This window comes from Crotalus tigris, unplaced genomic scaffold, assembly GCF_016545835.1.
Source record: "Crotalus tigris isolate CLP2741 ecotype Arizona unplaced genomic scaffold, ASM1654583v1 scf7180000024359.8030256, whole genome shotgun sequence".
Taxonomy (NCBI): Eukaryota; Metazoa; Chordata; class Lepidosauria; order Squamata; family Viperidae; genus Crotalus; species Crotalus tigris.
Genome location: NW_024100528.1, coordinates 6,767,007 through 6,782,697, shown reverse-complemented (window position 1 = coordinate 6,782,697; position 15,691 = coordinate 6,767,007). Strand labels below are relative to the sequence as shown.

The 15,691-nt window shown below is 37.2% G+C and overlaps 1 protein-coding gene across 1 annotated transcript; it reads left to right on the top strand.

The window, feature by feature from the left end:
* The first annotated feature begins 225 nt into the window (after positions 1–225).
* CCNA1 (cyclin A1) lies at positions 226–12,859 on the top strand. Its single transcript, XM_039327336.1, has 9 exons — positions 226–269; positions 1,429–1,607; positions 5,648–5,882; positions 6,000–6,115; positions 8,428–8,651; positions 9,762–9,966; positions 10,631–10,744; positions 11,640–11,773; positions 12,655–12,859. Exons 2-9 carry the CDS (start codon positions 1,452–1,454, stop codon positions 12,704–12,706), a joined length of 1,236 nt encoding a protein of 411 aa, XP_039183270.1. The 5' UTR covers positions 226–269; positions 1,429–1,451; the 3' UTR covers positions 12,707–12,859.
* Positions 12,860–15,691: the final 2,832 nt, after the last annotated feature.

Below are 15,691 nucleotides of genomic sequence, written 5' to 3'. Positions count from 1 at the left end.
TGCCACGGGAGCTGCCCTCCGCACGCAAGCGGCCGAGCGGGCGACCGCCGGCTCTAACTGGCCGTTCCCAACAGACGCGGGCGGCTTGAAAATAATTAGAGCGCACGCCGAAGTGCCGGCGGACAAGGCGGTACGCCGGCGTCGAGCACTGATTGGCTACCGGCTATATAGGCTGGGACGGGAGGCCGGAGGGGCTGCGTTAAGAGCTTGTTTGGCTCCGTTTGTTCCCCTGGACTCAAGGAATCCCAAAGGAACGCCTTTCGCTACAGGTGGGGAGGGGAGGAGCGGCGGGGTTATTGCAAGAGAAATGGGTAACTGTCGCAAGGTCCTTGGGGGTTGCTCCCGGCAGCACTTCTTTTGGGGAATAACCGAGCGGCGATGAGAAGGAAGATTCAGCATTCGGGGCGAACCACTCCTTCCCCCACCCTGCCCTCCTTTTTAGTTTGTCTGGAATTGTAGTTCCAACTACATCCTGAACTTTTCCCCCTTCTCTCTCTCCTCCCCGCCCCCCCCCCCCCGGCCCTGAATGTGACGCGGAGCTTGGGGAAAGTTGTTCTGCTTTTGAAATCATTTCGCCATAGCAAAAGATCGTGTTTTTTTTTTCAAAATCTTGTTTGAGGATACTTAAATAAATGTTGTTTACCCCCATAGAAAGCTTGCATGCCTTCCAATACTTTAATTAGTAATAAAAGAGACTGAGGGAGCTGAATATGTCTTCTAGGACCAGGGAACTAGCGGCTGGATTTATGCAGTTTTGTAACCATGATTTGGTAAATAAGCCCTATTGACTCAATGGTCTTATTTATACTCCATCAAAACACTGTAGCCTTGTGATGCATGAATACCGTTTAGCCTATGTATCGTGTATTTTGACTTGTTTTCTTGGAAGAGATTGACAGATTTCGTATATGGATGTAGTATTTGCATAGCACACTGAACTATAAGATAGTCTACCATATAGTCAGTGTGTGAACTCAGCCCATTTGGTTAGGTAATAGATTAGCATCTTGCTAACTGTTGAGTTAATTGAATATGTTAGGGATTACAGAACTGCAGCTGTGTTCTATAAGATCTTCAGCTACATGCCGCTTTGGCCAATCTTAAGTTGATAGCTTTCAAATGATGAAATTGGCCTGGGGAAACAGTACTAATATTGTTCTTCCAAAAGCTTACTAGATTTAAGGATGAACATAGATAGGGAAGTATGATAATCCAGCTCTAATGTTTGAAAATTAATGTATAGGTGGAGTGGGCAATTAGCTGGATATTTGTTGATGTGCATTTTCTCATTGTGAAAATAATGGGAGTGGTATTGAAACTCTGTGAAAATGTCACATGTTTGAAGATTTTCACTTGAATGTACTAAGCCAAAGAGTAGCAATTGATTTGAAAATATAATTAATGACATTTTTTTTTTTTTTTTTCCAGTATCAGCTGCTGATCTGCAGGAAATGTATCATAGCAGCAAGGATGATGAGATGGTACAAGCTGGACTTCAGGGTGCCCTGCCACTTCCAGTTGTATCCCATGACAGTCAGAATTCCCAGCACAGAGTTGTTCTTGGGGAGCTGTGTGAAAATGGACAGTGTCTAAGATCCGCTTCCCACGTAAGTTGGAGGGCATTTTGGCTAACCAGGTGTCTAGGTGACTGAGCTAAAGGGAAGAGAGTAGTGACTTAGTGTTTCTGTTTTAGTCCTTAGAACTTTCCCAAATGTATTCAACTTCACAGAGTTGGAAATCTAACACATGCAGATGATGTCAAGGTGGGGAAGCTTCCTTTAGCCTTGCTGCCCATGTTGCTGCATATTGGACCAGCTGAAACTTTCGAATGCTTTTCAAGGACATGGTGGACATTACAGTAGTACTTGGCAGACTACCAAGGCATGAGTGACCATGAGCAGTGCCTCCAAATCTGTAAAAGAGTACAACTAGCACCCAAGATATATGTGTGCAAAAATTCTCTTGACCATGGTTTCCACTTGCTTTTAAGCAGGAGCTGTGAGTCCAGGAAGATTTTCAAATTACACTCTGATTAGAGGAATGTAACCCTAGCCAGAGTTAACAATGGCAAACCACAAGATATGGGGTACCCTAAAGCCCCCAGCTATTCAGTCTTGTCAGGGTTGAGCTGAATTTGGTTCATTCCCATGCAGATTCCAGGCAGTGGCAAAGCACCTGCACAGCCTCACTTGGCCCAGGACAGAAATGATTAAGACTTTTATTTTTAGGGGTCTAATTTATTTTTAAAAGAACAGAATTTAATTAACCAATTAAATCAATTTCCTATCCTGAAGTTTCTTAAATTATTTTCTTAGCTTCTCTATTGATACTCTTGGTCATGATTATCCAAATTATCCCGGATGCCAGTAACTTAACAGTAAATAAATTCTTTTCCATTTCATTTAGAAATATTTAATAACAAAAAGAATTCCAGCCTCATTTATCAGAATTATTGACAAACAATTTCTGTGATATCGAGGTACTGCACGTTTTTGGCATCTTAATGTGGTTATTGTTCACAAAATACCATGAAAACTTGAAACAACTAGGTATTCTGCAAATAAGTTAGCTGAATGAGAAATCGGTAAACTGAATAGTTCAGTTTTTTAAGCAATTGAGTGACATTCCTGTAATTTACATAATACTTAGATCCAGTGATAGTTGAAGTTTTAAGGGGCTGTTAAAAAGCTTTGGAATGCAGGGCTAATTGAAATGAATGTGGTCTTTAAATGGAATAACTCTACTTTTTAACCTTAATTACTAAAACAAACTTCAGGATTGAAAGAGATTGGCTGCACTTATATACTATTTCTTTATTCATTTTGTTGGATTTAGATGTTGCCTGACTCTTAAATAAATCTAGAAACTTATATTTTTAAAATAACCACAAAATGAAAAAAAAGAAATAAAAATATGTACATTGGGGAAAACAACGCCAAAGCCAGTGAAATCACACAAAGACTTAATACAGTGTATGAATCCAGCCAATTGTGACGTGTCAGTGATTTCACTATGTTGTCGCCTTTAGTTGGACTAGAAACACTTGTTGGGTATTAGAGCTTATGTTGTCTCTTTCTACCCTATAAGGAAATAACATTCTTCTTTGTTAACATATATGTTAAGGAAGACAGTTGCTCTACTTCTGGATCTTTAATTCTTCAGTCTTGCTTTCTCAATGAACCTTAAAAAATGCATATCGTTATTTTTTGGGGGGGTTGTATAAATAAGAGAGATGATACATTAATTGTGTCTGAATATTGAGAAAACTGTAAACAGCATGAAAGCATAGAAAGAAAAGTAAAGAGTTGGGTCAAAAGACTAGATTTATATGTAAAGCCAAAATATACAGAATTATAATAGCAATTTTTATCAGTGAACAGTATAAGGTATTTTCGTATAAATATGCCAGGTAATTCCTCTGGTACATCATGGGTTTCTGATCTTGATGTGCATGTGTGTGCCTGATTCGCTAGCAATGATTAAGTTATCTTAGTTGAGGAAATTCAGTGTTCAGCCTAGAAATAGGTAGTTGTGCATTCTCCTTAAGAAACTATTGCTTGACTTGGCTATTGTAGATAATTATTGGTCTGTTTCCAATCTTCCTTTTTATAGAAAATAATTGAGAATATGATGGGGCTGCAGCTGTACATCTCCATTCTAGGCCATTCTAGTGTGTGGGGGCTATTAAATAGGAAAAAACCCAAAAGTTAGACTTAAATCCTGTAAGACAAAGTAGTTGCAGATTTTAAAGTTGACTGATTTCAGGAATAGCCCATCCATTCTCAACTGGCACATAACTTGAGGGTTTTCTTAGACTTGTAACTCTTGGTAGATCAGCAAGGGAGATCACTGTCCAGAAACCTTTTGTGCAGTTACAGTTTATGTATCAACTGTTGCCATTCTTGGAATGGGGTGCTTTGCTCATAGTCACTCATCTCCATGCAATTCACTGTACCTGTTGCTATCCCATTCAGAAGCTTTAGAGGTGCCATATGTGATGCATATACCAACGTTCCTTTATGTGACACTATTACAATAGGGGCCTATCTTGGTTGATGATTAGATTTTGGATAAAATTCGGGGAGTCAGTTGTTTCTTTGAAGTTTCACTTCTAAGTAGCTAAGAGCCTGGATATTTCTAAGACTGCCTACTTAAGACTGAATCCAAATATTCAAAACTGTCTCATCTTTATTAAACTTTCAAAGAAAACCACAAGAACATAATTCTTTCAGACAACGTTCAAGGACAAGATGGAAAATTATATTTCTGGGATGTAGGTACATTTTGTTGGATATTATTTTGTTTGTGATATTTTACTTACCATATAAGTAAAAAATAAATATAATGAACAGTTTAGGGAACTAGGTATGTGTAGCCTAATGAAGAGAAGGATCAGGAGTGACTTGACAGCTGTCTTCCAATACTTGAGGATCACTGATAGAGATGAAGAGGTTGACATGTTCTCTAAAGCACCTGAAGCAGGACAAGAAGCAATGGATGGAAGCTTGTTAAAGAGAAACCCTATCTGGAATTAAGGAGAAATTTCCTGACAGAGCAGTTAAGCTTGTCCCTCCACTCTAGAGTTGTAGATGTCCCATTGCTGGAGATTTTCAAGAAAGCATTAGCGAACCTATGGCACAGGTGCCAGAGGCGGCACTTGGAGCCCTCTCTGTGGGCACACATGCCGTTGCCCCAGCCTTGCCTCTGCCCGTGACCCTCTCCCCCCTTGGAGGAGAGTTGCCCCCGAGCATGGCCCACACGGAGCAGCTCAGCCAAAGACATGGCAGCCAGGCAGCGTAGACAAGACTCTGCCCTCACACCCCATCGCCCACAGTTGATGCTGTGGGGCACGGGCAGAGGGTGTGGCTGCCATGGTGCTGCTGAGCTGCCTGGGTGATCTGTGGTAGGCCCTGAAGGCGGTGAGTGGCCTTGCGGGCAGGCAGGGTGGGATGGAGTGGGGGCGGGGAAGGGGGTGGGGAAGGGGCGGGGTCAGGTTTTGGGCATTCGGTCTCTAAAAGTTTTACCATCATTAGTATAAGGATTCCTGCCTTGGGCAGGGTGTTGGACTAGAAGACTTCCAAGTCCCTTCCAGCTCCATGATTCTGTGATTCTCCTTTGAAATTGTTTATTGTTAAGTGACTCAGATTCTCAGCATAGACTCTCTTTTACTAAATTGTAATAAGTAAATCCAACCTAACCAAACTTGTTTTTTGGCCTAGTGACTTCCTTCTGTTCTTATGAAGTCATAATTTGAGGAATCTTTAATATCCATCTCTGCTTTATCTAGAAAAAGTATTTAGCATTTTCCTGTGAGTTATATTCAGAAATGAAAGAATGTGTTCGTTTCCTATATCACAGTAACACAGTTCTATGATCTAAATTAGTTACTTCTGATCTTGGGCTGATGGAATTTGAGTTATGGTTCCCATCATAGCCATGCAGCATGATCTTTAGCCAATGATAAGAATTTTTGTCCAACAACATTTAAAGCCCAAGGCTGAACTGAATAATATTATTTTTTAATTTTTTATACAGAACTATAACCATTGTCTGGAAGTTGAGTCATGGCAACTGGACTTCTTTCTTTTTGATTTAAAATGTTTCGCTGCTTATCCAAGTAGCCTCTTCAGTGTATTCTTTTTTTTAGGGACCTTCCATAATGAGACCGATGTCTGGATCTGAAAATATTTTTCCTATGACTGGCAAATATCTAATGCCAACCTCTGTGTCATCCAAGAAAAGCTTTACTGTTTACATAGATGAAGTGGAAGAGAGAAGCAAAAATAATTTTATAGTTGCAGAAGAAGTGGAACATAGTATGTGTGAAACCGAGACCAGTACAATAAAACCTAGCCTTCATCTACTATTGAACTTAAGTACAGGTAACTAATCATTAATCTAATAGGGAAAAGATTTTAACTTCTTGTGTTATATGTTACCTCTTATGAAAGCAACATTTGAATGTTAAGGAGCACTTTTTGAATATTTTGCTGGTCTAGTGTCTCCAATGTTGGTGGATAAGTCCCTACAAAATGAAGATTGTGAGGATAACGAAGTGGACATGAGTATTGATGAATATGCAGAAGATATTCATAATTATTTAAGAGATGCAGAAGTAAGTACAAAAATAAACAAACTCGCTATTATCCTACGTAATATTGTCCTGTAGATAATGGCTATGTAATATGTATACTGCAAGAGTTTGTATCTTTCTTTGATGACTCTGTCTCTTAAACCTCATTTTGGAGAATGTTTCCTTCTTGTGTAATATTCCTAGAAACTGTTTCCCATTCTATCTGAACAGCTTTAAGATTGATGCTGTTGATTTTGCATTCCATAACTTACTAAGAATGGCTACTAAAGGAGGATATTTCAGCTCTCTTGTTTGCATAGCTCTATATGCATTTGTGCATTGCTGTCTCTCTGCATATTTTAATTTCTATGGCCACCTACTTGTGAATGACACAGAGTTGGTAATAGTTTTGAGAGACAGTTCTTTATTTGTACAACTATACATCCCTTACTCTCTTTTCCTTTCTCTGTACTAAGATAACCTTACAGTTTAGATTACATATATCTGACAAAACAGATCCTAATTAACAGAACACAGTAATTCTTTTATTTTTAAGACACAAAATTGCTTCTGTGTCTGTGCTACAGATGGTTTCATGTTGATTTGGATAGTTTTGGTTTAATTTTAAAAGAACTCAAGGTTCTTACTCCTACACCAAAACAATTATAATAATAATAATTTCTGGACCTATATTGGGCACAAAAGCAGAGAAGACAGTTAGGCTTAATCATAAATGCTTCCCAAAAGCCATTTTTGCCAAATCATTGTGTATCCTCCTGTTCTCTAATCATGATTGGTTCTGTTACCTTAAAGGCAACACTGTCTTCTGCAGCTCTCCAAGAATATTGGTGTACTACTTCCAGAATTTTCACTTAGTGTAGCTTCTGCCTCATTTCATCATTTGACTTATAAAACCTACAACTTTTCAATATTTGGAGGGATCTGCAAATTCAAGAGTTACACTTAGTGGCAATTCTTCGAGCCATCCAAACAGCAAATCTATTGTCCATTTGGATATTTCCACAGAAGCACTCTAAAATGCTTTTTAAATCTTAGCTCACTGGATCCGTGCATTGTTGCTAAGGCAATTTATACCTCACGCGATATGTGGCAACTATCTTTGTGGCTTTGCACTAACAATACAAAGATATAGAGGATAGCAAACATGTTAGAGGATCAGGTGGAATTTGACAAGTTGTAACAATTTTCACATGGACAAATGCAAAGTCCTGCACTAGGGTGGAAAAAAATCAAAAGCAACACTGTAGGATGAGGGAGTACTGGATATACCTACTTTATTCTAGTGCATATAAAAAAGTAATTGGCTGCCTTGGTCACAAGGTAAATATGAACCAATTATGTGATGGAACTTCAAAAAAGCAAATGTCCTGGATTTCCAAATATACATTCAGAAACATCCTGACATGATCAAGAGAAGTCATTCCTCTCTTTTCTATGTTGGGCAGATCCCAGCTAAAACACTAGGCCATCAACACTTTCTAGGAAGGACATTGACAAACTGAAGATGTCTATATGAGAGCATCCAAAATGATGAAAGGCCTGGAAGGAAAAAAATAGGATTGATTGGAATAGCTGAATATGTTTAACCTGTAGAATAGAAAGCTGCAAAGGACATAATGACTACTTCCAAGAATGTTAAGTTTATCATGGACAAGATGAGATAGAATTATTCAGAGTGGTTCCAGAAGACATAGCAATAAATAGAGGATTTAAATTACAAAGAAGTAGACATCAGGAAAAAGTGCTGTAATGGTAAGGAGTGTTCAACAAGGGAACAGATTGCCCAGGGAAGAGACAGATACTGTTAGTGGAGGTATTTAGATAAAGGCTGGATGGTCATTTGTTGATGCTATAGTGATAGATTTCTGCATTGGACAGAGAACTGAACTACATAAACTCTAAGGTTCTCTCCAATCTTTATGTTCCATGATTGGTAGTTATAATAAATTATTTTAGATATAGTTGTTCACAGAGCCACAATTATACCTCTCCCTAAAGTAGTATTTTTATGTTTTCATCCAGTCCAAAAGTCTCAACATCTGCCCCAAACTGGTAAGGGGAGATGGAGGAGTAAACTTTTATTTCTTGCCCAATGGCTCCATCAGCCAGCATTCTTGGAACAACTTGGAACATTCATTGATAACTTTTCTGATAGAATATACTCAGCATTCACACATTATATTAGGGCACAGACTGTCTACTGAGTGTCACAGTTGGCTGACATCATGTAGCACATTAAACCAAAGTAAAGCCAAACATATTAGGGTTTAGTGCAATACGTATGGAAGATATATTCCCTTTGCTTATTCTAAAGCTAAACCCTTTCTGTGTAGGTAAGATATAGGCCCAGACCATGCTACATGAGGAAGCAGCCTGATATAACCTCAGGGATGCGTGCCATCTTAGTGGATTGGCTAGCAGAAGTTGGCGAAGAATACAAGCTTCAGACAGAGACATTGTACCTTGCTGTGAACTACTTGGACAGATTTCTTTCTTGCATGTCGGTCCTCAGAGGAAAATTGCAACTTGTAGGAACAGCAGCAATTCTCCTAGCTGCGTAAGTATGTTTATATAAAAGACAACCTGTGGCAGATGACTGTTCTTGGACAGCTTATCAAGGTGATAGAAATGGCTGAAAAATGCAACAAAGCATTAATACACCTGCAGTTGGTTCCCTATTTTTCCCAACCTCCATTTCCCGCTTTTTCTATTCTGCACCAAGGCTTAAAACAATCAAGAGTTTTAGAGGGATTTGCAAGGGATAATTGTCTTTGTGTTCATGCATCCGAACATAGCATATCCCTCTTACAAAAGCATTTTGAACATCTGCCTGTCTGGCAAGCAGGAAAGCTACATTCACAACACATCCTGCCTATCCTATCCTATGCTAGAGATAAAATCTGATATTGGATCATCATTTTGGATCTGCACCCTAACTTGAACTTTACCTTACATAAGCACATGTTGATGATTTTGACAGGTCCCCAGGGCAGGATTAAAAGACAAGCTGTTTTGAATGCCGATTGCTTAGCAGGCATAGTTCCTACTTCACTGTATCTTACATTTCTGCAAATGCCTACAAGACATGGCAGACAAGTCTGTAAGAATTTAATATCAAATTCCCTAGCTTGTCTATATTTATATAATCCCTTAATATTCAATAATGTTAACTGACACATTAATGTATTTGTTATATAGACTGTTTAGATATTAAAATATTACAGACTCATGCATGAATGTTTATAAGAAAATGTAAAAGTGAGTCATGAATAAAAAAGGAGATAATGAGGTGACTGGGATGAGTTGAGTGAGAGATTTTAGCTGGTATAAATGATTGAATGACAGTAACTATAAGTAGGTAAAGTACTGAACTAAGAAAATTTAGTCCATCCTCAGCCTTGTTTGTTGACTTTGGGCTGATCACACACTCAGCCCAACCTATCTTATGAGGTTGTTGGTAAGAGAAATATGTTGGGGGATCTTTATGTATGTCAGCCTGAGCTCCTATCTGAAGGGGAAGAATTAAATTAGTAAATGAATAAAAGTAAGAACTGCTCTGTAATGAAAATGTAGCTCACCTGTAAAGATTATAATGCTTACACCAAGTTGTAGTCATGTAAATGCGGTTGAGATACAATGAATCTTTCTATACTGTTCTTTTTCCCAGGAAATATGAAGAAATCTATCCCCCAGAAGTAGAAGAATTTGTGTACATAACAGATGACACTTATTCCAAAAAGCAACTGTTGCGAATGGAACACCTGCTTCTTAAAGTACTTGCTTTTGATTTAACTGTGCCGACCGTCAATCAGTTCCTCCTTCAATATTTACAAAGACACGGTGTAAATCTTAAGACGGAGAACTTTGCGAGGGTAAGTTCTTTGCTTTACAAATTATTCTTTTTTTGTAAGCATTTAAAGGACATCTAGACCACAAAACAAATAGCCACCTATCTGCACTGGGGTATCTGTTTTCAAGATATATTTGATATGTTATGCTGAAATTACATTTTTAAAATACAAATGGATACTTCAGTGGAATTTCTGTCTAGGTCTGTTGTATCGGATTAACAAAGTTCATCTTGGCACTTCTAAAACAGATGAAATCTGTATTACTGATAGGATTTGCAAACTGAGGATACAGAGCTACACATTTCTATCCAGAATACTATAGTATTCTATCCAAGAATACTATTTGCAAAAAACATAAAGTCCTTGCAGGAGCCATTGAAGAGCAGTCTGAAATAAAATGATATCATTTAATAACAGTACAAGTAGGCAAGGATAATACAACTATGCAAATATAGAATTGCCAAAGTCAAAAAGCAAGTACTTCCTTTCCATAGTTTAGAAAGCAAATAGATCAGTGTTACTTTGCTAATGATCATAAGCAAGTGCAACAAAAGGATGGGAAAAGCCTGTTAACTTTTTCAGCTAAGCAGAAAAATCAGTGTAAATATGCCAAACCATTAGTAATATTGATATCTATCATCTTTCTTAATGTTCCTTCCTTTAAAAAAATGTTCTGTTCTTTTAGTACATAGCAGAATTGAGTCTCCTTGAAGCAGACCCATTCCTGAAGTATCTGCCCTCACAAATGGCAGCAGCTGCTTATTGTCTAGCAAACTACACCGTGAACCGGCATTTCTGGGTATACATTTATTTTAATTTAAAGGGGGTTGAATATGTCTGGACATTTTTCAAGAATGAACTATGAAGGATAAGAAGGTTTCTTATGTTTCCTTTAGCAGCATTTTATTTTTGGCAACTAGCTTCAGAAATGGCTATTTCAATGAAACGATCAGTACTATGACAAAACAATTTCCAATGTTTGTTATTTAGGCTATGCCTCTGTAAAGAATGTTTACAAATTTTAGCTTTGGCTCAACAGCTGTTTATTTCAGCACCACAGGCTTTGTCCTGGCATCTTGTTCAGTATTTTATCTCAAACTGAGCAGATGTGAATTTGTCTATGCAGGAATGAGTTGAGTAACTACTGAGTGTAGCAGTTTGTTCCAAAAACAGTCCTAGCAATTACAAGTCTGTGTTGGGTTTCTTCAGTTTTATATCAGGGAAATGTTTCCATTATGTAGAGCAAAGACCCTAAAAATATTCAGGAGACCTGTCCAGAAATTTCCTTCTAGATATATACTTTAAAAATCAAAATACAATGTTTAATGTAATGGAGAAAATTATTAAATATAGAGGAGTTATATGAACTGTATTTAACTAATTAATCCAATCAAGATTAGAAGATGAATTTAGTTTTTGCTTACTACAAAAGCTCTGCCAAACCTGACAATATGATAGGATAAAGTTTCATAACGTGAGCTTTTTAAAATTGAGCAAATCTTTTTGCCTATATGAGCAGTTTGAATTGATTTCTTTCTGGATACCTATATAATGTTTAAGGTAAGGCTGCTGATTTGTACAAAGTCTGTCCTAACTTAATAGCAGATTCAGCATAAGTTTCTTTCCAGGTCCTTTCTTGTCTCTCTGAATTTATTTGTAGTACTGAAGCTGTAACTCTGTCTTCTCATGAGCAGCCAGAAACTCTTGCTGCTTTCACTGGATACTCACTGAGTGAGATTGTGCCTTGCCTAAGTGACCTACACAAAGCATGCCTCGATGCGCCTCATCGACAGCAGCAAGCAATAAGGGAAAAATACAAGCTGACTAAGTAAGTTCTTGGGTCAGCAGCTGCATCTTGTCCTTCTAATCTCCATGTCAGTTCGTAATGCCAAATTTGGAAAGATGGAAGCAATCTAGTAGAATTCAAAAACTGGGAAGGGAGAGAGGAGATGGCCTTTGCAACAGTGTACAATGTTGTTGGACCAAAGTTCCTTTCATCCTTTATTATTGGCTATACTTAGCCAACATAATACAAATTGGAGTTCTCAGGTTGCTTGTCCCATTCAGACTGATAACACTGAGCAGACCGCGTCTATCTATTCCACACAGTATACGGGTGATTGATTCACATGTATGAATTTTTATTTTGCTAAATCATTGTCTTTCTGTTGACAGGGAATCTCTAGTTATTTGAGGTAGTAAAACTCCCCCATTATATATTTATTGAATACTTCTTTGGGGTACATTATTTACTGATGTTCATATACTTTAAAATCTAAAAAATTACTCTTATTTCTTCCTTGAGTATTCTCCAAGAGATACCTATTCAAAATACAGCATCATTTTAAAGAACAGATAAATACCATAAAGCAATATAATAAGCATCAGTTCCAAAGATACCTAACTCTTGCAGATAGAATATAATTTGGGCATGGCAGAATACCCACAGTTCAGAAACATAGATTTTCCAACATTTATTCCTACGTGGAATTCTGTAATAAAACCGTGTGTTTTCCTGAGATTGTGCTTGTGCCTGGAAAAGATGCAGCTGCTTTAAAGTAGTTCATATAGTGCTATGTTTCTGTTTGTGGATGGTTTGATGCACATTCCAGAGAAGGAAAGCGATCAAACCACTGATCTAGAGCACTGGAACTTGGAGACTGTCAAGGTCAATCTGGGATCATTAATAAGTGGCTTCCTTCTTTACAGATATATGCAAGTATCCTTTCTGGAGCCACCAACTGTTCTACCTCTACATTGAATTGCAGCATGCCCAGAAAAACACAGAAGCTGAAGCACTTGCCTCCTGATCAATAGAATTGATCTGGCCAATTTATTATTTTTATAGGGCACTGCAGGTCATGTGTCTAATCTGCTGCTAAAACTATTTTTAGATAACCTTCTGATCTATAACTGTATTGTATTACAAGGACTCAGTATTGTAGTTTTTATCATAAACTAAAGACACTTTTAATAAACATCTTCGTCTTCAAAAGAAAAAAACACTTGATTATTGACTTTGTATATCTCCTTTGGTCTTGAACAGTTTTAAACAGGTGTGGTAATGAAATTTGCCAATAAAATGAAAACTGGTACTATATCTTAAGGAGAAATGGTAGAGAAAGACTTTATTTAAGAGTTCAAATTCTCCTTTCCTTTTCTCATCTCAAGATAAAGCAATTTACTCTCTCCTATAATTAATTTGTCTGTTTATGTGACAATTCTCCAACAAAAGGAAAGAACCGGACTGTTATCCAGGATGGTCACCTTCTAGAAATCAAAGCTGGAAATAATATGAGAAACATTAGAGAAGTGAGATGCTGGTAATAGGGGAGAATTATTAGTACTTATTTCATGCTGGAAGAGAGCTAGAAATTCCTTATGTAGGGAATGCTGTAAATAGATGTCTTATAGGCATACATTAGGGATTATGTTGTTATTTTGGTTAAAGTAGTGACACCTTTTTTAAAAAAGTTGCTATTCATGAAAAAAAATTAATTTGAAGCTGTTAATTGTGTTCATTTTAAAAGGTAAAAATTCCCTTGAATCAAGCTCAACACTTGTGATTACATGGACATGTTCATTTAGTTCACTTGATAAAATATGGGAAGTGGTTTGACATTGAAATAATAATAATATTGATAATACTAATGAAAATTAAAAGAATCAAAATGCCCTATGGAAATAATGCCAAGAGTCTGAATGAAAATGATCACTACAAGTGCCTGATAGCTATCAAGCGCACTGAAGTTAAGGAATACAAAACTGGGGGAATATTATCAAGGAGATTAACACCTGGGCAATTCCAGTAATTGTTCCAGAATATTTTATTGTCTTTATGCAAAATGTATATATAGGTCAGGAAGCCACAGTGTGGACAGACAGGCAAAAGTGAGACAAGACTATTTACTCTCTTCTTATTAATTCAATCTGTATGTTGAATTTATATTAAGGGGAGCTGGGTGTGAAGAAGATGAATGTGATTTTAAAATTGATGACACTACTTTGACATTTTAAAATGCAATCGATCTGCAAGCTCCAGGAATAAAAGGCAAAGAATACAGTGAAAAAAATTAGATTAAAATTAAATATAAAGGCCAAACTAAATTACAACAGGTACAACAGCCAGCCTTAGAACTGAATGTTTGCAATTATTTTCTTTCATGTGGATGTAAATTAATCCTGTAGACTAAGAAGCAGTATTACTAATGTCACATCATAAGGGCTGGGGAGGAAGAAGTAAACTTTCTACTATTGTCTTTAAAAGATTGATACTGTTTACTAGATGGGCAATATTTCACAAATGAATAATAAATCCCGCTCAAATGTGTGCATGAAACTGATAAAGGATTTTTTTCAGCCTTTGCTTTGAAAGGACACAGTTTTTAAAAATTTGCAAGCTCTTTCCTTCTCACAATCAGATTTAGAGTTCAGATGAAAGCCCAGCAGAGATTTTGATGGGATAATTTCATGATCTTCAATACCCAGAATGCTACTTAGATGGTGCTAATGACATCTAACAGTGATTTTGACAGCATTCCAAGGTGCAGTCTGGGAACAAGTGTACAGAACATATCCATTCCTCATCTGAGATAATCTCAAGATAAATCACAAGACAAGAAGACCTAGGACACTTTGAAAAGAACAAAATATTCTAATGTTAACTAAGTTAGAGTCTCAACTTTTATTGTAATTGACATGAGTAGTTGTGAAAGCTGTTGCTGTCTTCCAGCCTTGGATTTTAAGATCAAAGCTACTGCCAAGATTCTCCTTGTTCACTGTTCATAAATCTGAAGCCTTGGAGGACTCCACCATAAGACAATTCTGACTTTCATAAAGCCAGGATCATTGATGCATTGATTAAGCCTCTTCCATTTTTGTATAATATTCATTTGTCCTATATATTATACTGGATGAGCAATTCGATCCTATCAGTTACAACTTGAACCACTTGTCAAAATTCAATTCCCTGAGCCAATTATGAAGTAAGCAAATTTTTTGAAGTGTCTTAGCCCAACATTCTTCAATCATTGTATATATAATTACAATATTACAATTGGAACAACTTTTATTGCAGAATGTACTTTTGCATGTTTACATTATTTGGTTGTTTCAAGATTTATAAGGCTAGCAACTCAGATAATGTGACTAGACAGCACACAAGATAAACACCCAATAAATAAAATAATAAAACCATCTAAAAACAAACTCAACCATCCCCTAATGGCTGTCGGAAGAGCCAGGTCTTAAGAGCAATCTTAAAGGTAAGATTTGGGATCTGTTGTATATGAAAGGGGGAGGAGATTATACAATTAAAATGTGTTTTTCTCTCTAGATTACTGTCCATTAGCTTTATGGCTGAATAATCAAGAATGAACAGCTGTTAACATTGGGGATCCATATGTATGTGCACCCATTTAATGCCCCCACACCTGAGCTACTCTTCACTTAAAAGTGAGCCCTTAGAGGCTTTCAGGGGCACTAGGTCCCATTTTCATCATAGTTTCATGAAAGCTTAATAACATCTAAGAAAACAAATCATGTCACCTAAAACGCCTACATCTTTTGTGTTATACTTGCCTTCTTTAGCACATTTTTCCAGCTGAATAAGACCATTGACTGCATTATGTGTGCTTCCATAGTGGCTGCAGTCTAAACTGAAACTCTATATTTTTCTAGATTGTGTTTGTTTCATAACTACCCAGGACATTATTCAGTTCTGAAACTTTTTTTTCTGTATACAAGA

Bases quoted from the DNA above. Each gene is read 5' to 3' on its own strand.
- CCNA1 (XM_039327336.1), top strand. From the start codon at position 1,452: ATGTATCATAGCAGCAAGGATGATGAGATGGTACAAGCTGGACTTCAG. The intron at 6,116-8,427 runs GTAAGTACAAAA...CTTTCTGTGTAG, and splicing joins ATTATTTAAGAGATGCAGAA to GTAAGATATAGGCCCAGACC. The intron at 8,652-9,761 runs GTAAGTATGTTT...TCTTTTTCCCAG, and splicing joins GCAGCAATTCTCCTAGCTGC to GAAATATGAAGAAATCTATC.